Below are 24,819 nucleotides of genomic sequence, written 5' to 3' on the forward strand. Positions count from 1 at the left end.
GGAAGAATGGAAAATGAAGTATTTGTTGATGAACTCCAGAGTTATAGAATCCCATGAAAAAGGATAGTTTCCTTATATTGAAGAGTATGTCACATTTTCCTGAACTCAAAAACGATGGAAATTTCCCTCTTTTGTTCTTTCTTCCTGAAAATAGAGAATTCGAGAAAACATGCAAACTCAATTCCAAAGCTGCGGATGAAATGCATGCATTTTTCACGACACAACCTGCATTTCAATTCAATATCGTTTGCATCCTTTCAATCTTCCTATTTTTTCATTTCTTTTTGTCCATATTCATCATGTTTTTACTTATTTCTTCCTCTTTTCTGTTTGCCAACTGTGTTCCTAGCACTCTTTGTTTTCATTCTCTTATCAATAATCATTACACACATTGAGAGTTTTCGCTAGACTGATTGGGTGAATGTTTTGCATTGTTTTCGTTTCAGCTGCCATTCCAATGAACATCTGTTATCTATTCAGTGAAACAAGAATAACCGGAGGAAGACTGGATAAAATCAGTGAATTTTTTGTGAAATGGATTTTTGAAGGTGTCAGAAGAGCATCGAAAATAATCGAATGAAGAATGATAACAAATGGTTAGGTCAGCACTTGAAGACGTAATGGCCCAAGCATAGGCATCCGGGGGGAAATATTAAAATATACAGTCCTTTCTTCTAGTGAATACGATGTGTCTTTGATTTTTTGTTTGCGGTTTATTTTGCATATTTTATTTTTTGTTAATAAAAAAATAATAAATTTTGAATTTGTCTATCAAAGCCATATCTCCTGTCTGTTGTTGAGATTTTCTTCACCAACTTCTTCACGCACATATCTTCAATCCTAATCTCATTCTTATTTTATTATCTACATTTAGCTCATTGAAGTCGATGTTCGATGGAAAATAATGAAAGAATCTGAATGGATATCGGTCATCTTGCAAGAATGGGGAATAGGATGATGAAAAATAATGCCAGAATACCAAATATACTCAAATCCATTAGTCAGCTGTGAGAAAGAGGCGAAATAGTCAATTCATTTGGAGACGGCTTTTGATGAAGAAAAGAAAACAACACAAATTCTGAATATTTCTTTTTTCATTGCCATGTTGCGTTTCGAAGAAATAAAAAGAAGTGCTGCTTTTATCCAAAACCATAAAAGATTACAAAATTCCAATAAAAGAATCAATTTTTGAATTTCAAAACTCGTGGTTTTTTTTCCCTTAAACATTGACATAATAATCAGAAACATACAATGATAACATATTATAAGAATATTTTCCAATCAGTAGATTAAACGTTACACGAAGACTTATAACACAATCTTCATATCCCTCTTCTTCCATTTTTTCGAGCATCTCAATTTTCGTTGTCTTTCGTTTTGCTTCTTCAATATCTCTATCCATCTTTTCTTTCAATCTTTTCGAAATATCTGAAAAGAACATTAGACTTTTCCACAATTTTTCATCCTCCAATGTTGGTTGCTGAAGATTCTCCAAAAAGAAATCGAAAACACCTCCTTTCAATAAATAACCAACGCATTCAGTTGCACAAAGTGCCATTCCATTAAAAAAGGAAAAGCATCTTTCATATAATTTTTGCTCATTCTCTCTTGCAACTCTGAACAACGTGACAAGATAACGAATCAGTCCAATTTGTTCTTCATTCCACAAACCGTATATAAAAAAGATATCTGAAAATACATAGAACCACCGTTTAATAATACAGTCATCTTTCATTTCTGTTCTTCTCTTTTGAGTCTTTTCTTCTTTCCCAATCCATTCAACACATCCTGCCAGCCCATCCAATTCTCTTTTAACCTCTCTTGCAAAATACAATTCGTTCACAATAACTTTTTCCAAAGATCGATTGTTGTGCAATCTTGCAACCAAAAATTGCCAAGCGGACTGATATGCAAGGGGAGAAAGATTTCGATTCTCCTGGTGATATTTGATTATTTCATTGATCTCATTCAAATACAATTTTTCTTGCATTCTCTTTTTGTTTGAAAAAATGAGAAGGAAATCATTTACGTTCAAAATGAAATTGAAATCATCAAACTTCACTTCCCCCAATTTGGCTCAATGCGAGCAAAGCCATTTCCACTTCATTTTGTGTTTCCTTGCTTTCTTCTTTGTTTAATGCAACTTTCAGAAGACAAGACACGCATATTGAAAGCAATTCCGATGAGACCCGGTTGCTTTGCAAAATATAGCATTCACAAAGATCAACAAGAAGGTTTTCATCTCTTTCCTCTTTTTTCTTCTTTTCTTCAAAAATCATCCTTCCAAATCTTTTATTCAAAAAAGAATTTTCGAACCCATCAACCCATGGATTCTTCAATATTTTCCAATATCCAACATGCCGTATTAACAAACATGCTTTTTCAATGGAAAATTTTTTTCTTTTAATCATTTTCCCCATTCTGTTGAATATTTCTTTTGAAAAAATAGAAGATAATTCATCTTTATTCATTTTGTTAATTAGTTCATTCATTTCAAGAATATTCTGTTTCTGTTCATCCTTTTTGCAATGTTCAAGTTCAGAAAACAATTCTTTTATAATTTTTATTTTCAAAAAAAGAAAGAGCCATTCAAAACAGAAGAGATGAAAATAAACCCAAAATCTTGGTAAAAGGAGATTATAGGGGAACACGAAATTTTCAAATTTTTTATTATAAACGGACATAAAATAGTATAAGAATCATTTATTAATTAATTGAAATTTGAGATCATCAATCACAAAAATTTCTTATTTTCAATCAAAACATTTTGATCTGACCCAGTATTTTTTTAATAATTTGGGTTAAAATCATAAAAAATCTCCACATTAAGAGATTAGTTTAGGTTCTAGGGTTAGCAAAACAAATATTGGGTTTAGGGTTTGTTCCCGTTCTTCTTTATAGGGTTAGCACTCAAAAAATAACATGATAATTTATTGATCTATCCCATAAATATTAAGAAACCTTGATTATTATTAATCAAACAATTTGATGATCTCAAATTTTTATTAATTAAAAAATGATTTATATACTATAAAGAATTCGTTAATAAAAAAAAAAAATATGAAAAATTCGTGTTCCCCTATAATATACATTTACCAAAATCTTATGCGCAGTGGGAGATTCTTGGATTCCATCCCCACCCACATCATCAGAGCCTGCTTTCATTCAAATCGTAAAAATAGCATGATCAGTTTGCAATGAAAAGTGCTACAAAAAAATGAGAACTAAATGAAATCAAACGATGCGTTTGTATCGGAAAGCAAAGTGTTATCAGTGCTAACCTCATGTGCTTTTTGGGATGAACTGGAAAAAAACTGTCCCATTGATCTATTTGCCTTAATTTTTATTATGTTTTTCTTTTTTTAAAAAAAAAAACCTGATTCCAGAACATCACAAAGTTTTTTAAAGAATAAATATGTTGTTAACGAAAAGAAACATCAAAAGTAATTTTGGGCGATGAAAATGAGGGATTAGTGTTCTAATTTATTCGAAGTTGAAAAATGAATTTTGAGACAGATTTGCATGTCAAAAAAATATAATAGATGAATTGTGAAATAAAAACAATTTCAAAATTATTGGGTTATTTCAAAATTACTCCAATAATTTTGATATTGTCTATGGAAATTTCGAAATTTTTGGGGAATTTTGCATTAACTCAGGTAGTTATATTTTTTCTGTGAAAAAATATATAACGCATTCATACGAAGTTTTTCAAAGCATTCTATCGAAAAATGCTCTATTGTTTTTTTATTAAAATTAGTTGAAAATACTAATAAAAGATATTTTTTTGTGATTTTTAAAGATTATTCAAATAAAACCTTTTTCACAATTGTTTTTTGATAAACAATTGGGAAAAAATCACAATTAACGATATTCATTATTATTTCAGATATTTTTTTGAGAGATTTCTTCAGAAAAAGAGATTAAAAGAATGCAAATTAAAAAAAAGGTCTCATTGATGTATTTCAACAGCACAACATCTTTTCTTCAATTCCTCTAAGTTCTTGCTTCAATAAAAGAGCAATTTAATTTATGTTTGTCTTCAAACTTTTTGTTCAGCCTTTTCCCCTCGTTTTTCTTCATTTTTTTTTCTCATAATTTATTTCTTTCAAAATATTCATCTCATTTTATTCTTCAAACAGAGTTATTCATCATCATCATAAGTTAAAGAAAAATCTCTTATATCCACAAGTCTTCCACATTCAGAGGCTCTTTGTTCTCGAAAAATTCATTTTCGTCGTATTTCTATCCATTGCGCATGTTGATTCCAAAATAAGTGATATAAATATTTGAAAAAAACACATTCAGGCTCTAATATATTTGTCAGAAAATATTTGTCAAGCTTCCTCGCTGTTCTCCTCTGCATGGAATAAATTGTCCATTTTTTATAAATCGTCTGAATCACGACTTTGGAAAGGATACAGATGATAACATCTTCACAACAAATAGAACAATAAAAAAATACATACATTGAAAATTCTTCATTTCCATCGAAAATATTGTTGCTCCACAGCATTCCAGCAATCAATATGAACAACCTCATCTTCCATCAAACAGATATTCTTTTGCAATACTCAACCCTTTCATTGTAATTAATTCACTTAGTCAATCTGTTTTTGTTTTAGCTTCAGAGTCTGACCCCGTTGACAGTTTCTGAGCGTTTGACATTGCTTGATCATTTTCCATAACGAATTGGTGCCACAACAGAAAAGGGGCACAACTCGATGCACTGTGGCTGAATGGGCATATGAAGACAATGCGGTTGTAAAAGGATGGATTTTTGGAATGGGGTGATATAGTTGAGTTCTTGGAGAAGACAAGGTTTTGGAGTGGGAAAGAAACGATTAAAGGAAGATTTATTTTTGGAGGAGAGAGAAAGAGGTGTTTTTATGAGATTTAAGATGCAAAATGGATATGTGGGAGATGGATTGGGACGAGATTGGAAGGGGTTATTTTTGAGATTTTTGTCATTGGGAAAGTGTGGAGGTCGTGTTTATTGTTGGAGAAAAGGAATTTGATGTTGAGGAGGTAGGGCGAGGAGGGGCAGAGGGGAAGACGATGGGTGGAGCGAATGGAATATATTACCTTTGGAGGAGAGGATATAAGTGCGAAAGAAGGAGGGCAAGGGAAGAGATGGAAAATGGATTATTTTTTTTTCCAAAATCAGAAAGAGGGAGGAGGTGAATGAGGTGGAGCGAGAGGGAGAGTATTTGTGAATGCATGTGCAGTTTAAGAGGGAAGTGGGGTTGAAGAAGAAGAAAAATGAAAGAAAATTTCTCATTTTCTTTAATAATTTATTTTGTGATCCGTTTGGACGCGCCAGGCATTTGCAGGACAAGGATCGGAAATGGAGGTGGATGAAGACAGGAAGAAGGAGAATCAGGAGCAGAACTTTGCATTGGGGGTGTGGAGATAGAGGGGCCGCAGGGATGGAGCAAGGTGAGGGGATAACTGTGAGAGGGTGCGTTCCAAAGGCGACAAAAAAGAATGGAGATGTGTATTTTTTGGATGGGAGAATGGATGGATTGGGATGTGTGTGTGGTGATATAATGTTGTTGCTGAGAGGAATAGAGAGGAAGAAGAATACAATTTGCGAAAAGGGATGGGAAGGGGTCTTTGGATGGAATCTTCTTCATTGCTAGTTTTTTCAGAATGGAGTTTGTGAAGTTATTTGAGAAGAAGCAGAAAAAGAAGTTATGCTTTGGCCGTTATTTTTTGAGGAAGCGGAAGGGAAGCGAAGATGAGACAGATGGAATTTATAGGCAGAAAGGAAATATTTTGGGGAGGAGAATGAAGTCGGTGAAGAATGATCATTATAACGGTGTGTATTTATATTTTTTTTAATTATGATTTTTTATATATTTTTTATTTATGAAATTAGGTTTTTTCACAGGACTGCTCAATGGCAATGAATGAACAAGGAATATGTCAAGAGGGGATATTGGATGCATTAATAGAAATCAGGATATAATAAATGAAGGGAAGTAATGAGAAATGAGCTGGAAGAAATAATAAGGAAAAGAGAAGATGATATTTTTGTGAAGGTTTTGGAAGGCTCATAAGGCGAATCTTGTCAAAAGCCAAAGGAAAGAGATGAAAATGATGATGAGGCCAAAGAAGATATGCAACAACGAAGAAGGAGGAGGAGTAACGAGATTTGCATAAATCTTTGGAAAGATTTTGTCAATCCCATCAGCTGAACATTGCAGATATATAACCAAATTGAAACTGTATTTTTTCTTTCCTTTTTTGACATGTTTTCTACCAGGTGTCAAAATTTTTTCTCCATGAAGCATTCATGTCAATGCAAAACATCAATATTTGAAATGTTTTGACTATTGGCAATCATTTGTTTCAAAAAACATTTCTATAATCATGGAACACGCTGAATAATATTTTCATTTCTTGACGATTTAAACAAAATTACGAAAAATGATATATTTAATAAAATTTGTTGATGAATGTTTTGAAAATTTTTCACTATATGGGGCAATATATTTCAATTCAGGCATTTTCATTGAAAAATTATGCATTTCCGATTAACTTTTTTATATCAAAAAGCACAATAAAAATGGGTCATTTTTTTGGCATTCGTGAAATGTTGGAAAACTTTGTGTTATGATATCAATAAAACCTGTTTGTAGATTTGAAAACCAAATTTATTTTTAAATATGACAATGCTAAATAATATTTTAAGTGAAACGATTTTTTCATGCTTTGTACATAAAAAGCTTGAAAGTGCGAATTTTCCCCCATATGAAAAGCATGTTTGAGTTCAGACAAGTCGAATTTTTATAATCAATCTGTTAATTGAGAAAGCTGTTGGAAATATCAATTTTGAAAAATATTATTTAGCACTGGATAATGTGGGAAATTTTTTTATAATTTGTCCAATAAAAAAGTTTTCGCACAAAAGAAAGACAGAAAAACATAATGAAACAGTTTACAACTATGCTATCATCATTCACACAGATTTTTATTATCGGTCGTATATTGTGCAATAACCTATTTATGTCTCAGAATGATTTCATTGGAGTGAAATTTATCGAAACTTGCAATAATCATCTCTTTATCCAATCGAACCAATTTTCATTTTCATGAATTTCAAGGGTTTCATCATTTACGATAAGAATTTTTTGCATTTTGATTGTAGAAACAAAAAAGACTAATTTTATTAAAAAATCAGAAAAACCTGATCCAAGAATTCTTTTTTGAAATAAAAAATAATTGCATGTGGAAATGATAATTTCTCAAATTTCTGAAAAAATCGAATTCAGAAAACTTCTTTAATATTATATCATATTCCAAATATTTCTTGTTACACGATTATTCTTTTTTAAATATAATTAATTTCTTGCAAAAAAAATCAGTTTTTCATATGAATAATCATTCATATTTGTCATTTTAATATTTTGGCTTTCAATCAATCAATTAAGTATTACAAATTGATAAATTCTCAAAATAACACAATTTTCGAATGATTCAAAAAATATAAAAAAACACAGAAAAAATTGATAACAAACATTAAACAATTATAAAAAAAAATAAAATAAATTTAAGATATATATGGCATCATCCAACTTTTCGAATATGAAGAAGGAGGAGAAGTGAATGTTTGATCTCCTTCACATGTGGAGCACGTAGTTTGAGGAGCTATTGTCAAATTTCGAACAGAATCAGCTGTTTCTTCAATATTCGAAAATACTAATTCTTGAACGGAATTCATTTTTGATAGAGGTGATTCACAACGATCATTTGCTAATTTTGAAAATTCTTTTAATGGAAAAGCCGAAGGTTTGATTGTCAATGTAGAAATTTTTGTTGATAAATCTTCAATTATCTGAGTAGAGTTTCCACAATCACAACGAACAAAGTTATTGTGCTGCATAAAAATAAATACGAGAGTGTTCACAATGTAGCAAATTTATCTCCAATCGATAAAATATCAAAAGCAGGAAAAAATCAACAGAACACAATTTCTTGTAAAAGATATTATGGGTCTCGAAAAATTTAATGAGGTTTCCGGAAAGTTCATTATTAGGAAATTATTGAAAACAATCGCTTTGCATTTGTTTCATGATCACACATATGAATATTAACTGTTTTTCTATATCATCAGCTTTTGAGCGAAAAAATCAAAAATCATTTTCTGAGAATTAGTGGGAAAAAGTTCATTTTGATGAATATTGCTCACGAGATTTGGTATATAAAAAAGCTTATGAATATTCCAAATATGTTTTTATATTATTAAAATTTTTCGAAATTTTATTTTTCTTTGTTAAAATGTTTTTGTGATTGTGCATCATAAAAAAACCGACTTTCTCAATTTTTGTTCTGTTAAATATTTTGCTTTCTCAAATGTCGTTGGGTTTTCATGATCATTTCATTTTCTTTCGATTTTTTTATTTGAAAATATCCCATAAATTAAAAAATTTCTCAATGCAAGAAGTTGAACCTTCAGAAACGAAGCACAAATATTATTTTACTCCTTTCACCGAAGAACAGGAAAAAGTTCGCCAAGAAAATTACAGGAAGGCTATTCGTATTGAGAAAGAACGAAGAGCTCAATTTCAAATTGAAAAAGAAAAACGTAAACTTGAAACAAAAGAGAAAGTTCAAAAACAAACTGAATTTTCTGAGGAAGTCAAGAGAAGGAGAGAAGAGGAACTTATAAGAAAGCAAATTACACAATTAGAAACGCTTATTAAACAAGAGGAGCATGAATTGAAGGAAGAAGAAGAAGATTTAAAAATATTGGCAAAGCGCTTGCAAAAACAAAAAGAAAGCGAAAAGGAGAAAGAAGGTTCACAGAAAAATCAAAAGGGAGGTAAAAAGAAAAAAGAAAAAGTTGAATTAGATTCTGATCTTCAGAATTCTGAAAATCAGTTGCCTGAACAAATTGGTTCAGAAACAAAAACAAGCGATCAAATTGAAGAAAAGAAAGAATTCGAAAACTTCCCCTCGTTCTTTTCTATTCCAATGTTTTATTCGGGAACTGCGCCCGCGACATGGCAAAAAAGAATTAGAGACCGTCTGCGTTTTGATAATCTTTACCCAGAAGCAATGTGCTTTGAATACAAAGGAGAAGATTATGAGGAAGTGCGACGTAAGCGCATACAGGAAAAAATAGATCGAAAGATTGCAAAAGAAGAAAGAGCAAAACAAAAAGCAGCTGAGCGCGAACAACGGAAATTGGAGAGAGAGGCGAAAAGGGAAGAAAGAAAGAGGCAGAGAGAAGAGAAGAGAAAGGAAGAGGAAGAAAGAAGAATTCGGGAATTGAAAGAAAAAGAGGAGGAAGAGCGAAGGATTCAGGAAGAGCTCAGATTAAAAGCTGAAGAAGAAGAGAGAATTAGATTGGAGAATGAAAAAGGGAAGAAGAAAAAGAAGAAGAAGAAGAAGAAGCAGAGTGAAGAGGAGCAGCAGCCTGATGAAGAGAACGTCCGCAAAGAGGAAGGAGGAGAAGGTGCTGCAGCATCGAACGAGCAGCCACCAGAGCTATTGAAGAAAGAAGGGGAAGACGGAAAAGAGGAAGGAAAAGAAGGAGGAAAAGAAGGAGAAGCACTTGCTCAGAATGGAGAAAGCGGAAAACAAGAAGACAAAAGTGCAGCTGAAGGCGAGCGCGAAGCAGACGGTGTGGCAAAAGAAGGAGAAGGAAGCAGCAAAGAGGAAATGAAGGAAGAAGACGGAAAGCCAAGGGAAGAGAAAGGTTTGGATGCTGATTCAGAAGAAGAGGAAGAGGAAGAAGAGGAAGAAGAGGAGAAAGAGGAGAAAGAAGAGGAAGAGGAAGAGGAAGAATCAGAAGAAGACGAGCAGCTGAGAGACTTGCCGTCACAGCCTGTTGTGTTTGATCTGATAAAGGAGTTCTATTTGGAGTCAGCGGAGCTAAAGGCGCTGAGGAAGAGGCAGAGGAACAAGGAATGGAAGAAAGTGATGAAGCAGCACAGCAAAAAGAAGATGTCGATTGCAGAGAGGATGCTCAGCGACGACGAGGAGGAGACGGGCGAGACGGAAGAGGACGAAGATTCAGACAGCCTGGAAGGAGAAGGAGAAGGGGAAGATGAAGATGAAGATGAAGAGGAGGAAGAGGAGGAAGAAGGAGAAGAAGGAGAAGGAAAAGAGGTTGAAGAGGAAGATTATGACGATGAAGATGCTTATGGAACACACATGCGATCTGATGGTTATTCAGTGCGTTCAACAAGAATGACAAGCTCAAAGGCTTCAAAAACACCAAAAACGCTAAAGACTCCCAAAAGCAATAGAAGCAAGTCAAAAGCCCCCGAAAAGCCACGCCCATTCAATCCGAACGAGGCGCTGATCCATCTCAACCGCTCGCTTTCTCTGCCGTCGCTACCTCCACTCGTCAAAGCACGTGTGCCGCCACATCCACACGGATTATTCGCTCAGCAATCACAGCAACTTCAACAGCAACAACAGATTTCTTTGGAAGCGACCGGAGATTTGTCTCTTTCAGGCACTCTTCCTGCTGCTTCCCTTTCTGACACATTGACATCATCATCGCAAGCCACAGGCACAGGTACAGGCACTGGCAGTGCTATTTCTCCGAGCGGAGCAGGAGCAGGAGCAGGAGCAGCTTTTCCACAGCCAAATCTGACAGCAACAGTTCTCTCTTCTTTGTCGTTCCCTCAGCCGTTCCCTGAAGACCCCTTCCTCGCAGCACAGCGCCTGGCTGCTCAATCATCACAAGCTTCTTCCTCTTCTTCCTCTTCTTCCTCTTCTTCTGCTTCCTCATCTCAGCATCAATTCCGCTCTCATGGGCAATCACCTTCTTTCTCATCATCATCATCGTCTTCTTCTTCTCATCGCTCTGCGCCATCTTCTGGCAAGTCCACCCCCACCGCCAACAGAATGCGTCCTCTTCCGCTTTCTTCGCGGGACTCGCCTTCAACATCTGCATCTTCTTCATCGCCTTCTTCTACGTCTGCCTTTGGCGTTAATTCCTTGATTGGCAGTGAATCGAACTCTTCTTCGCTTCCAAGCTGGCTGCCGCTGATCCAAACACTTGTTCCTTCTCACATTCCAATCTCTTCTTCTTCCACATCTTCTCCTTCCACCTCTTTTCTCTCTCTTTCATCCTCCTCTTCCTCTTCCTCCTCATCTTCTTCCTCCTCCTCTTCCTCCTCTTCCTCTCCTCAAAGCTCCACCCGCAGTCTTGTTTCGAAGCTGTCTTTCTGTTCGTCTGTAGCACTTTGCTCTCATCACGCGCTGCTTCTCAATGAACTCTGCCGTTTTGGCTCTTCTTCTGCTCCTCATTCAGCAGCCCCGCTGCCAATCAGAGTGAACTGCTTCTGCTCTGATGAGGGTTCTTCTTTATCTTCTTCTTCTTCTTCTTCTTCAACTTCAGGTTCTTCCTCTTTGTCTACCATCAAGACTCAATCATCTTCCAACAATCACAGCACAATGGAAGATCCAGTGCTTACACCAACAGGCAACGATGACATGCAGTTTTCGGAGAAACCTTTCAGCTCTTTCAAAACAGACGATGCTGGAATTTCTCCGGGAGGAGACGAAGATTACAAAGAAGAAGAAATAAAAGAAGAAGAAAATGATTATGATGATGATGAAAGAAGAACAAGACAAGGGAAAGATAGTGGATCTGATATGATGATGCCTCAAATAACAACTCGCACCACACAGACGAATCAAACAGCGAATACTGACACAACTGAATTTTCATCGTCTTCTTATTCTTCTTATTCGTCTGCTTCTTCTTCTTCCGTTTCTTCTTCTTCTTCTTCTGATTCTGCTTCGGCTTCTGCTTCTTCTTCTGATTATTTATCATCATCATCATCATCATCACCTTCATCTTCAGCTGCATCTCCTTCACAAAGTCAGAATTTGTCCACGTTAAATGGCACATCGGTTGCACCTTCAGAAGGAGAAGGAAGCGAAGGCAGCTATTTTACTGAGGCAACAGCAGAAAATGAAAGATCGTCACAAGATGCTACAGCAAATTCACAACAGAAGGAAGAAGAAAGAGGAGAAGGAGAAGAAGAATTTGACGAAAGAGAAGGAGAAGGAGAAGGAGAAGGAGAAGAGGAAGATGAAGCAGCCAAAGCAGCCGCAGAAGAAGAAGAGAAAAGGAGACTTCAGATGCAAAAAGCAAAGCACGCACAGAGGATTATCAAAGAGATGCTGAAGAGGCGGAAGAGAGGGAACGTGGTGTGCTCGCCAATGATCAGGTGTCTGGTTTCATTGACAGAGAAGCAAAGAATGATTGCGCAGGCAGCAATAGCAGAGAGAGAAGAAGAGGAGAAGAAGAGAAGAGAAGAAGAGAAGAGAGAAAGAGAGAAGGAGACGAAGCGGATTTTGTATTCGAACATGAGAAACGCCAAATTGGAGGAGAGGAACGGAACAAAACGCGATGCCAAGCCGAAAAACCAGGGGAACATGGTGTTTGGGAAAGGAAGCGCAGGAAAAAGAGTTGTGTCGCCGCATTTGATGAAGCCGCCGCAGTTTGCATCGGCTCAGACAAAAAGGAGCGGGAAGCAGGAGAACAACAGACTGAATGCGACAGCAGGAAGTGGGATGGGAGGTACAGGAGGAGCAGGAGGAACAGGAGGAGGAGTAAGTGGATCAGTTGGATTTGGGGCAAAGGAAACGAGAGAGAACAGAAGGAATATGCAGATGAAGGAGAAAACAGCGGGGGAGAATGGAAGACAGGGGCAAGACAGAGAAAGAGAAAGAGAAAGTGAGTTTACGAAGTGGATGTTTGGGAAAGGGGCAGATTCGAATGAGTTTGACGAGGTTGACATGAGGATGAGAGGAAGCGATGGAGCAGCTGCAAGGAGCAATGCAATGAATGAAAGAGAAACAGGAATGAAAGAGGCAGAGAAGAACTATGCGGAAGAGCAGAATCATTTGACACATGATGGACAAGGCAAAGAAGGTGGGAATGGAGAAGATGAGGAATATGAGTGGGAATCAGAAGAAGAATATGAGGAAGAGGAGGAAGAAGTTGAAGAAGCAGAAGATGCTGATGCACCACCGCAAGCGCTGATTGATGAAACGACAATGCAAAATAACAAAGCAGGAAGCAATAATTATCAAGAAAACGATAACTCCTCTTCTTCATTTGCTTCTTCTCCTTCTAATTCTGATGAAAATTCCAAGCAAAATGCAGAAACTCTTCCAAAAATACGAGAAACGAGCTTTCAGAGTGTGAGTGCAGATGCACAAGCTGATTACAGGAATCCAGACACTTTGGATTTTGCCTCGAATTCTGACTCGAATTCAGCTTTTGAGCGGAATGAGACAAAGAATGAGAAGACTGCTTTGGATAAAACGCAAAGAGATGAAAGAGAAGAAGTGACTGACAGCAACAAAGCGATGGGAGGGAATGAAGAAGTAGAGTTGGATGTGGATATAGAAGAGGAAGATGAAGATGAAGAAGAAGAGGAGGAGGAAGAAGAGGAAGAAGAAGAGGAAGAGGAAGAAGAAGAGAAAGCGAAAGATAAAAGTGGATCGCCCTCGAAAAATGATAATTCAAAAAACAAGCCAAATTCTGAGAACTTAAATGTCACTGCAAAATCTCAATTAGATGGAACGAATCACAAACACAGTGAGGAGGAGGAGGAGGAAGAGGAAGAAGAGGAAGAGGAAGAGGAAGAGGAAGAAGAAGAAGAGGAAGAAGAAGAACAGAATGCTGAGTAAGCATCTTTTAAATAACAAAACAACAAACATATAAAGATAATGCACAAGATAAAAAATGGCGTGCTTTCTTTTTTCGAATTATGAAGGAATTTTTTTTTTAATTTTTATTTTGAAATATTATTTCACATCAAAGAACAGGAATGAACAATCATAAAATAAGAAAACTTGTATTTTTATTGGTTCTTGAACAATACAATGAAGACAAGTGTGCTAAATTCTTCTGAACATTTTTTCAACCAATGAAGAATAAAAAGAATGAATTCAGGTCAGAATTTTTTAATTGAAAATTTCGTCACATCCACAATTAATTTATTTATTCGGATTAAAAAGAGCTTTTTTCAGCAAAAGTGAAGAGAGATATTTTGAAAGCGACAATAAATAATATGTCTTTTTTGTTTTATAAATCTATTTCTCAAATGATTATAAATACATTAACAAAAACATTTTTGCTGAATTTTTGTATTTCTTTTTGAAAGTGAAATGATTAGTCAGAAAAGAGAAATACAGAAACACAGTGAAATTGAGAAATTATGAGTTGTTGTGACAAGCCATTGAATGAAATCATTTCGAAGAAGAAAGAGAGAAACACGAACAAATGAATAAATATTTCCTTCGATTTTCATAATTATTTCATTTTTCTTAAAAAATATTAAAAAAAACCCAGAAAAATTTTTGATTAAAACAGATAAAGATTAAAAAGAAAATTAGAAAAAAGGTTTTAAATTTTCATGAGCGAATCTTCTTTAAATAGAAAAGAAGCTTTTCCAAAACGTAAAAAATAAAAACATTGAAAGAAAGCCAGCTGCTTAAAGTTCAATCAACTTCAAACAACTTCAATAAATCATTAATTTTCAAATAAGAAAAGTTAAATTCTTGCTTTAATCAAAAAATAATGATTGATTTATTTGAAATTTTTAAATAGCGCAAATTCTCAAATTAACATGAAAAGGGGGTAACAAACATAAAAAAAAGTGTAAAATATAAATATTTAATTCTTTCAACTCAATCAAAGAAGGTTTTGCTTCATTTGTTCAAGTTGCTTAAAGAATGTTTTCTTTATATTTTCTCTACGAATCTTATGTGTTGGTGTGAGCATCCCGTTTTCAATCGAAAACTCTTCAGGTGTTAGAAGAATGTACCTTGGAATTTCATATCCTTTCCTTTTCGCTTCTCGAAGAACTGTGTTGATGTGCGACAGAACATATTGATTTGCAGGCTGGAAGGCCTCGCACATAAATATAAACTCTTCATCCTGCTCGCTCGAGGAAGGAGCAGTTGAAGAAGAGGAAGAGGATGAAGATGCACCTTCACTCTTTTTCGCTGCTCTTTCTTTGCTCCACGACGCCCAGCACTTTTTCCATTCATCTTTGTCTTTCATTCCTTCCTTTTCTGCCCATTGGGCGAGTGCTTTCGCTTGTGGCACAACAATTCCTATCAGCCCATTCATACACGACTCACCATAAAGCATCACTTGTCCAATGACTGGCGATGAAACCAGCGCTTGCTCAATCTCTTCAATGTAAATGTACTCACCCTGCTGAAGCTTGAACACATTTTTCAGTCTGTCAATGATTCGCAACTGGCCTCCAGGCAACCATTCGCCCACATCTCCTGTGTGAAGCCAGCCGTCTCTCAAAGCGATTGCCGTCTGCTTTTCGTCTTCAAAGTACCCAATAAACACAGAATCTCCTCTGATGCACACTTCGCCCTTTTGCCGCTCACGTGCTGCCTCTTTACGCGCATCGTGCAACCGATACACTCCGTCTGCTCCGACAAAGCCTTCCTCATCTTCACTCCCTGGAGCACTCTCTTTGTTCATTTCCTTTCTTTTGTGAAGAACCTTATCAAGCGCAAAATACCCCATTTCTGGAACAGAGCAAAGGCAGCACTCGACTCCTGGCAAAGGAACACCAACAGCACCATACTCCCAATCGATCTCTGACTGAGACAGCGATGCGCCACAAGCCTCCGTTTGGCCGTATCCTTGCAGCACCCGACAGCCCATGATCACATCCAAAAACTTTCCCACAGCCGGAGAAAGCGGAGCTGACCCGCTGAAAGTGATTCGCAGCCGTCCACCGAACTTGGCTTTAATGTTCCGCAAAATCACTTCGGAAAGCGGTCGTGTCCACCATCCGTTGTATATTTCTTTCTCCCTCAAAAAGCACGCTCCTTTGAAAAACCATCTCACCACTTTTGGCATCTTCGCGATTTGATCTTGAATTCCTCCAAGTATTTTCGCCAAAACACGAGGAACAACAGGGAATAACGTTGGTTTTAAATAGAACAAATCTTCTGTCAGTTTTGGGATTGAACCACTGAAGTATCCAATCCCAATTCCATCAGTAAGCGAATAGATTTCGATTCCTCTCTCAAAGATATGAGCCAATGGTAGATAGCTCACAACAATGTCCTGCTCTGGAAAGTTAGTGCAACGTCCAAGAAGTGCCCATCCCCCCTTCAACAAACTGTTATCTCTAAGAATAGCACCCTTTGGTATACCTGCAGTACCAGACGTGAAAACAATTGTTGAAACATCATCACCCTTGAATTCAGGATTTGCAATATTTTGAAATGGATCTTTGTCAAATATCGATGATCCCATTTGCAGAAGTTCAGTATAAAGATGAGAAAATCCAACAGCTTTTATATCGTGTGGAGACTCACAAGAACCATTGAGCATATTTCGCACAATTTCATTATCTGGAGGATTTCCATCAAACACAACAATTCTTTGGACAGTTGGGCACCTTTCAACTGCTTGCTTAACAAAAGAAACATTTTCAGTCGCAGTGAAAACCAATACTTGCTTTGTAACGCTGATAATTTTTTCACAAATTTCTGGTCCATAAGAATCATAAATAGGCACAGTGACATAACCTTGACTTGAGCATGCAATATCAACAATTGTCCATTCCGGTCTGTTTCTCGACATTATTCCAACTGTATCTCCCTTTTTCAATCCAAAACTTTTCAGTGCAAGTGCGATAAAATTCACTTTTTTTAATACTGTATTACCATCTTCCCATTCATATTCACCGCGCTTTCCATTGCTGAGATATGCTCTTCTCCCTTGACAAGGAAGATGTCCATTTTTTGCCATGGCTTTCACAAGTGCTTCATATCTCGTGAGCCCATTGAGCCAATCTGGCAAGAGCTGAGTTGTTCCATGGACTTCACCATATTCTTTAGCTTTATTATCAATTTCCATCGAAAAATCAAAAGAAAAAGAAACTGAATTCCGTTTCGATAGAAACAAAGGGTGCTCAATATTTAAATTTTTTCAAATGATTACAAATTCGTTAGTTATAAAAGCTTGAATCAAAATGAACAAAAATCACAAATTGCGATTTCCACTGCTTGCTTTAATGCTTGTGAAAAACTTTTGAAATGTTATTTTTTCTTTTGCGATAAATTTTAAAAAATGAAAAAAAAAATAAAATGAATAAAAATAAATAAATTTATATCTGTGTATTAGTAAACTGTAATTTTCAATTATAATATGCATGAGTACGAATTTGAGTCTTGCATCATTGAGCTTGAAGAAGCAGCAAGGGCAATTGATTCAGATTTTTCGACAATAAAAACACCCGAAGAGAATTACACACCCTCGGAGATGGAAAAGCGGAGCTTGCGTTTTTGCGCGAATAAAGAACTGCAACTGTCAGCACAGATCCCTGCCTATCAGCCATTGCATCACGTTTCAAACGGTGTGTTGGATATGGAAAACGTGGAACCATTTGTCACAGAAGGCACAGGGATTAGAAGCAGGTACGGAGGCATGAGGAACGGATTGATTGATGTAAATGGAAGCAGCAGAGGTGCAGAATCCTATATTCAGCAGCCTATATTCCCTCGTGGGCCAAGATCGACTGCTGGATACTACGAACCAGAGCGTTATTCATCTTCTGTTGCACAAGGAAGTTCAACTTCGTTTCAACCATATGGCACTGACCGCTATTCTCAACAGCCATATGCTTCAGGGCAAGCATCAAGCCAAATGCTCAATTCAGCTGCGTTTCGACCAAATCATCCACTTCCTCTTCTTCCTCCACCACCTCCTCCACCTCCTCCTTCTTTGCCGCCTCCACCGCCTCAACACATATATTCTGACAATCAGAGGCTCATCTATCCAGGCATTGCTCAAAGACCTGCGAGCGGGCCATTCAGCAGGGTTGGAATACTTCAGAAGAGAATGGCGCTGGAACAGCCGCAGGACAGAGGATCCGGAATTCGAGCAGCTGGAGACTGGGAGCAAGAGAAGCAGATGAGGGAGATGGGATACAATGTCGCTGCTCAAAGTGGAAGGACAGTGCTGCCTCAGCCACAGCCTCCACCACAACAGCAACAAAGGGCATATTTTGAGGATGATCTGGCAGATCTGGCACGTGAGTACAATGAGAGAGTGGAGAGGATTCAACAGCAGCCCCATCCTCAGATACTGCCTCAGATGCAGCCTCAGACACAACCTCAGATTCAGCCCCAGCCTCAGCCTCGTCTCCAGTGGAGGCAGCCTGTTCAGTATTCACAGCGTGCTCAATCTTCGATGAATACACAATATCAGCAGCCTAATCAGCAGCAACTGTTTCGTCCGCAGCAGCAAATGCAAATGCAGATGCAAATGAAGCCACAGTCGCATTCATTGTCAGCATTGCGCAGGCAGAAAATAGCGGGATCTCCAGCTGTTCCACAAGCAGATGAGGGAAAAGCCCCGATGCAGACAACACAAGAAACGAACACAGAAGCAGCATCAAACACTTTGCCAATCAATCAGCAAGAGACAGAAAAGAGAGTTGAAGGTGCTGAATGTACAGGAGGAGAAGATGGAAAAACTGAAACATCTGTCACAACACCGTCTTCTGCTTCTGCTTTGAGTGACCAGATTCCACAGCAACAACCTCAACAGCAGAAGCCGCAACAACAACAACAACTCCATTCAAAAGTGAAGATGGCCAGTTCAGTTGGAGGAGGAGGAGGAAGCAGTTCTGGAGTTGGATCGATGGGGATGTGGTGCCCGAAAGGAGCATCGTGCGAGAGGACAGGATGTGAGCTCCAGCATCCACCTGCACCGTGCCGGTTCTGGCCGAACTGCACTCGGTGGGACTGCCCGTTCAGCCATGGGCATCCATGCAGAGAGGATATGCACTGCACAAAGCCAATGTGCGCTTTCTCGCACTATCCATCGTTTGCAGCACGGCCGCTGTGCATGTTTGGGATGTGGTGCACGAACCCTATTTGCGCATACCGCCATCCACCACAACGCAAACGTTTGCATCTGATTATTATTGAAAAAAAGCTTCATATTTGATTCATCTTTAAATATTTTTTTCCTCATTGTTATTTCTTTTCACAATTCAATTTCCTGATGTATTTATTGTCAATCTTAAATGTTATTTTTATGGATTAATTTTCTTTCCTTTCAAGTTGGAGTTGGTCTTCAGCCATTGGCCAAAACACAGCCTCAACAATTGCAGCAGCAGATTCAGCCGCAGCCAAAAAGTCTTCAAGAAAAGGCAACTTTTTCTTCCAGTTCTGATGCACCAACACAGAATGAGACAGTCACAGAAAAGAAAGAGAATACACCAGAGGAAGAAATAAAGCAGAGTGCCTCAGAAATTGAAACAGAGAATGATTCAAAGAATACAGCTGGAGAAGTAGCGAAAACAGCAGATACTCAAGGAGGAAGCGAAGAAGATTCGAAAAAGGAGGAAAAGGAGGAAGAGAACGTTCTGAAAGAAGAGCAGAAAGACATAGAGGTGCAGTCTTTTGACATGAGCGAAACAACAAAGGAAATAACAACTGAGTCAGAAGAATCAAAGAAGGATCCAGAAGAAGCAGCAGAAGAGAAGAAGGAAACCATTACAGAAGAACACGAAGCGAAAGATGAGCAAACTGTGACTCAAGAAGTGGGAGATGCTTCCACGAATGATTCAGAAAATTGGGAAAAAGAGAAAAAAGAAGAAACGAGTGAGAAGGATTCAGGAGAGTGAAAGATGACTTTCCAACAAAAAATCACTAAATAATAACTTTGCATTTGCTTTTCGGCAAAGCACTTTTTGATTCTGTTTTTTAAAGAGTTTCGAAGAAGCAGGCCATGAAAAATGTCTCCAACAATAACTGCTTGTTATTTGCTCCTGAACAGTTTTGTTGTTTGATGCTTTCCAAAGGCAGCAGATTGTTCTGATTGCTTGACTTCGTTTGGAGGCTTCGCCTTTTTTATTCACTTTTCATTTGGTCTTCTGCTTTTCAGCAGAAGAGTGTTTTTCTTCTGGGAATGGAGAAGGAACCATTTTTGTATTTTTGAAGATTCTCTTTGATTCTATTGGATTTGCGTCATGAATTACTTTTTTATTTTCGTTTCACACAAAATTGTTCAAAAAGATTATTTATTCAGATTTATCAAAAAACAAGAATTCTCAAACTTTTGCAAGATTTTGATTGAATTTGTTTTAATCATGACAAAAATACCTTCTGTACAGTTGTCATTTCTTTTCAAAGAATTGAATGTTTTCATTTTGAACATACACGGGAGTTCATGGAAGGACCAATTACATAAATTGATGAAGAGTTTAGAAGGAGTTTTTTCATTCCTGATTACCCATTATATATTTTCTGTTATATTCAAGTTTTCATTAAAACTGTTTTTTCTCTAAAGTAAAGGTTTGGTTTGATGAGTGTCGATAAAATTATTTTTAAAACACAAATGGGAAATGAAATAAAGGATGAAATTAAACCAACATGTCACATTGAATTTTTATTTTGAGATATTTTTTATTTCTTTTTTTAGTTTTTCATGACGAATTTTCCTCCGTTTTTTCTTTCTCTATTATTTTAATGCAACTGCGTTGTTTTGTTCGCGATGCAGGAATGTCAAGTCGCATCCACCGATTGGATCAGACTACATACAACAAGATAGCTGCTGGGGAAATTATCCACCGCCCAGCAAACGCACTGAAGGAGATGATCGAAAACTCGCTGGATGCAGGGGCCACGGCTGTGAAGGTGACGCTGAAGGATGGGGGCGTGAAGATGCTTCAGATCGAAGACAATGGCAGCGGAATCCATCCAGATGACTTCGAGCTGGTGTGCGAGCGGTTTGCCACAAGCAAGATAGCGCGATTTGAGGACCTAGCAGGGCTCCAGACCTTTGGATTCCGAGGTGAAGCGCTGGCGTCAATTTCGTATGTGGCGAAGCTGACAATCTCATCGCTGGCAAAGGGCGAGCGAGTGTGCTACCGGGCATCGTATGTGGACGGGAAGATTGCAGACAACCCAGCAAGGCCACGGCCATGCCCTGGGGTGCAAGGGACGACGATACAAGTGGAGGATCTGTTCTACAACTTTGTGTCTCGGCGACGCTCGCTGGGGACAGCCGCCGAAGAGCTGGCGCGGTGCACAGAGGTTGTGTCGCATTACGCCATCCACTATCCGTCGGTGTCATTCACACTGAGGAAGCAAGGCGAGGCGATTCCGATTGTGGCCACGCAAGCACGACACGTGCAGGCTCCGCTTCAGCATGCAGAGCCGAGCGAGCAAAACGAACAGAGCGATCAGAAGGAGCAGAATGAGCAGAGGGAGAGGCAGCAGAAGTCCGATCTGAGCATCTTCCCCATCCGGTCTGTGTATGGAATGGGTGTTGCGCGGGAGCTGGTGGCGGTGCATGGGGGGCTGGATGTGCCTGTGCGGGTGTGCATCGACGGGTATGTGTCGCAGCCGTCGTATCGCGGGCGCCGGCCGCTGTTTGTGTTTTTTGTGAACCACCGGCTGGTGGAGTGTGTGCCGCTGAAGAAGGCGCTGGACGAGCTGTACCGGCACGTGTTTCTGGTGCCGAAGAACAGCCACCCGTTTGTGTATCTTTCGCTGCTGTTCTGCGAGGCAGGGGCAGTCGACCACAACGTGCACCCGGCAAAGAGCGAGGTGCGATTTCTGGGAGAGGCAGAGGTGGTGCAGGAGACGCGACGCGCGGTGTCTGTGGCGCTGCGGCAGACAGAGAAGGGGAAGACGTTCTTTGGGCGGGTGAAGGCGGATGGTGCTGAAAGAGAGGGCGCAGCTGAGGCAGAGAACGAGGCAGAGGCAAGGCGCGGTGAAGGAGGAGACGAGGAACTGAATGGGAGAAGGAGCGAAAGCAAAGACAGTTTTGTGGAAAGACGGAGGGAGGCAGAAGTCAGAGAGACACAATACACTTTGGATTCGTCTTGGCGGCTGCAGAAGGAAGGAGAAGGAGAAGGAGAAGGTGGAAGAGTGGAAACGGAAGCGGAAGAAGGAAAAATCGAATTTTTATCGCAAAATGCAGGGAAAAGAAGGCTGACACTTCCATCTTCAGGATCATATGCAGTGTCGTCTTCTTCGTTTGCTCCGAAAACTCCGCCTGTTTCGCCCACATCTCCTGCTCCACCGACTTTGTCGCCTTCGATGCTTTCTCCTGCTTCGCACAGAACGCATCTTCTGCCTTCAGCCACATCAACGCCAACAGCCATCCATTCGACACAGCTGACAGAAACGGCGACTCCGCAGATTGGCTCGCCACACAGCAGATCGCTCTCTCCATCGTCTGCATATTCGCCCTATCGTCCCTTCGCATCTCCAGCAGCAGCTTCTCGTTCTTCTTCCACACAAAAGCTGGCGCCTTCGATGACAGTGCGGGAAGATCCGTCGCAGCATCACATGTCGCTCACCTCATTCTTCCCTCCGCTAGCAACACACACCCCGCCGCTGCCTTCATCTGCAGCTGGGCCAGTTCTGTCTCCGCCTCGTCAGTCTGCAAAGAGCGAAGAAGACTCTCAGCGAGAGAGAAAAGCATTTGGAAGTGCACAACAAGGAAGGTCTCCTTCAGCACCAACAGCAGCAGAATCATACACAGCAGGTGTGACTGAATGTGCGTCAGGAGATGCTGAGTCTGCAATAGCCACATCGTCATATGGTCACATGTCTGCACTCGAGGCAGACGCGTTTCTTTTGGCCTCGCAGACATTTGGCGGGTCTTCAGACGCGTCTCTGGGCGAAGAAGGCAACTCGTCGCTGTCTCTTCTGTGGTGCCTGCGGCGCGGAGTGTTTGTGGGGTTTGTGGACTGTGTGTTTGGGCTGATGCAGAGCGGAACAGGGCTGTATCTTGTGAACCTGCGTGTGCTGGGGCAGGAGATGCTGTTCCAGTCGCTCATTCAGAATCCTTTGGTGTGGATGGAGGAGCGAAAGCGGAGAGAGCAAGGCAAAATGGCAGATGGAGGAGAAGGCACTTTGGAGAAGGAGAAAATAGACGAGAAAGAAAGAGAGCGCTCGAACAGCGGCGGGTTTCGCCTGTCTCTGCTCCAGCTGTCACCTGCGGTGGATGTGAAGGCTGTTCTGGAAATGGGATTTGAGGTGCTGGAGACAAGCGCTGCTGGGCGGATGCTGCTGCAGATGGACGAAGAGGAAGACAGAGGCAATGCGAGCACAAATGAAAGCGAAAGGAAAGAAGAAGAGAAGAACGAAGAGGTTGCAGAAGGAGAATTACCTGGCTCCGAAGGCAGACGGAAGGAAGAAGGGAAAGGCAGAGTGATGGAAGAGGAAGAAGTGAGGATGATCTGCGAGGCAGCAGCGGATTTGCTGTGGAAGCACCGGAGGTTTCTGGAGCGGTGCTTTGGGATGAGGATAAGAAGACAGAGTGCAACTGCTGACAGAAGAACGAAGAAAGAAATGGACAGAGCAGACAAAGGCGAAGAATGCTCATCCAGTTGCGAGTCTTCTTTGCATTCCTCTTCGTCGACTCAACCACGCTCGAATCGGATTCTTCTGCACACACTTCCTCAGATGGCTCCTCGGTTTGTGCCAGACCTGTCTCTGCTCCCTCTTATTCTGCTTCGTCTTGCCACAGAAATTGATTGGGATGCGGTTGACAGGCTCGGCACAGACAGAAGCGAACACTCGCAGAAGGTCAAATGCAAAGGAGAGGGAGGCAGCTGTGAAGGCAACGAGAAGGAGATGGAGGAACAAGGAAATGATAAACAGAAAGAATACAAAGACGAAATTGAAGAAGAAGAAGAAGAGGAAGATGATGATGATGATGAAGAAGAAGAAGAAAAGGAGAAGAGAATTTCAAATGAGATAAATTCGAATGACCAGACAAGTGGCAAAGATAAGAAGGAGGAGGATTATGGAGAAAAGGTGGAATTGCTTGGGACAGTTGTGCAGACGATCGCAGGCCATCTTTCAGGGCTGTTCTTCATTCCGTGCGATACACAGGCAGCACAAGCTGCAATCCAAACAGCTTCTCCGACTGAAGTGAAAGATGAAGCAATGAATGGGAATAAGAACAGAGGTGCTGAAGAAGTGCGCGAGTCGCGGGTTCCGCCACACTGGTTCCGTCGGCAGATGTCCGAGTCGTTTGTGCCATATCTCTTTCGACATCTTATTCCTCCAATGCGTTTTGAGACAGACGGCACAGTTGTGAAACTAGCTGATCTGAACACTTTCTACAAGGTGTTTGAAAGGTGCTGAAAAGCTGAATGCGAATCCTTTTATTGCAACTCCAAATACATATTTCTGTTCCAATTTTTGATTCGGTTGTTGATCTCGAAGGCTCATGATATTGTCAGTCTCACAGAAATACTATGCAATTGGTTTATATTATATGAAGGGTTATTCTGTTGAGCAGGTTAATTCGATGGATCCTGGATGCTATTCAACAGACATTCGTGCCTTATCTTATTTATATTTTCATTTTGCGATGCGATGGTTGTATATGCAACAATTTGGAAAAGTGAACCACTTTCGATGCATATTCTGCACATGAAACATCAATTTCTGTATGATTTATTGAGGATGAGCAAAGAAGGATAAATGCTCCAAAAGAAATGCGATTTGAAACAATTTCTGGATCATATTTTTGGAAAGCAAATGAATTGAATAGGTTAACGATATTGAAGCACAATTAATATGAAAGCATGCGAATTTAGATGAATGAAAAAAGAAATTTGTTGCAGTGTCATGAGAATTTCAAGAGGTTTATTTTTGATTTCTTTTGAATATTAAAGCATTTCTGTCTTTATTCACTTTGTCGGTTTTGAATTTTTATTCTCGCCCTTCCAGGAGGTGCGGTATATCATACAAAAATACGAAAAATATTCAGAAACGAAACAAGCAAACTCAAACACGTAGGTAATCTCAAAATCA

The 24,819-nt window shown here is 39.3% G+C and overlaps 4 protein-coding genes across 4 annotated transcripts; 3 read left to right on the top strand and 1 right to left on the bottom strand.

Moving 5' to 3' along the window:
- The first annotated feature begins 8,424 nt into the window (after positions 1-8,424).
- MONOS_10223 (uncharacterized protein) lies at positions 8,425-14,268 on the top strand. The gene has a single exon (XM_067862649.1). The coding sequence runs from the start codon at positions 8,440-8,442 to the stop codon at positions 13,669-13,671; it is 5,232 nt and encodes a 1,743-aa protein (XP_067724097.1). The 5' UTR covers positions 8,425-8,439; the 3' UTR covers positions 13,672-14,268.
- On the bottom strand, positions 14,115-16,928 carry MONOS_10222 (long-chain acyl-CoA synthetase). The gene has a single exon (XM_067862648.1). The coding sequence runs from the start codon at positions 16,880-16,882 to the stop codon at positions 14,678-14,680; it is 2,205 nt and encodes a 734-aa protein (XP_067724098.1). The 5' UTR covers positions 16,883-16,928; the 3' UTR covers positions 14,115-14,677.
- Positions 16,929-17,020: 92 nt separating this feature from the next.
- MONOS_10221 (putative nuclear polyadenylated RNA-binding protein NAB2) lies at positions 17,021-20,086 on the top strand. The gene is made up of 2 exons (XM_067862647.1): positions 17,021-18,938; positions 19,096-20,086. The coding sequence occupies exons 1-2, from the start codon at positions 17,174-17,176 to the stop codon at positions 19,659-19,661; spliced, it is 2,331 nt and encodes a 776-aa protein (XP_067724099.1). The 5' UTR covers positions 17,021-17,173; the 3' UTR covers positions 19,662-20,086.
- A 452-nt stretch (positions 20,087-20,538) lies between these two features.
- On the top strand, positions 20,539-24,402 carry MONOS_10220 (DNA mismatch repair protein Mlh1; the record flags this gene model as incomplete). The annotated part of the gene is made up of 1 exon (XM_067862646.1): positions 20,539-24,402. One exon carries the CDS (start codon positions 20,539-20,541, stop codon positions 24,142-24,144), a length of 3,606 nt encoding a protein of 1,201 aa, XP_067724100.1. The 3' UTR covers positions 24,145-24,402.
- Between the last annotated feature and the right edge of the window lie 417 nt (positions 24,403-24,819).

Source organism: Monocercomonoides exilis (genome assembly GCF_001643675.1).
Source record: "Monocercomonoides exilis strain PA203 chromosome Unknown scaffold34-1095894, whole genome shotgun sequence".
NCBI lineage: Eukaryota > Preaxostyla > Oxymonadida > Polymastigidae > Monocercomonoides > Monocercomonoides exilis.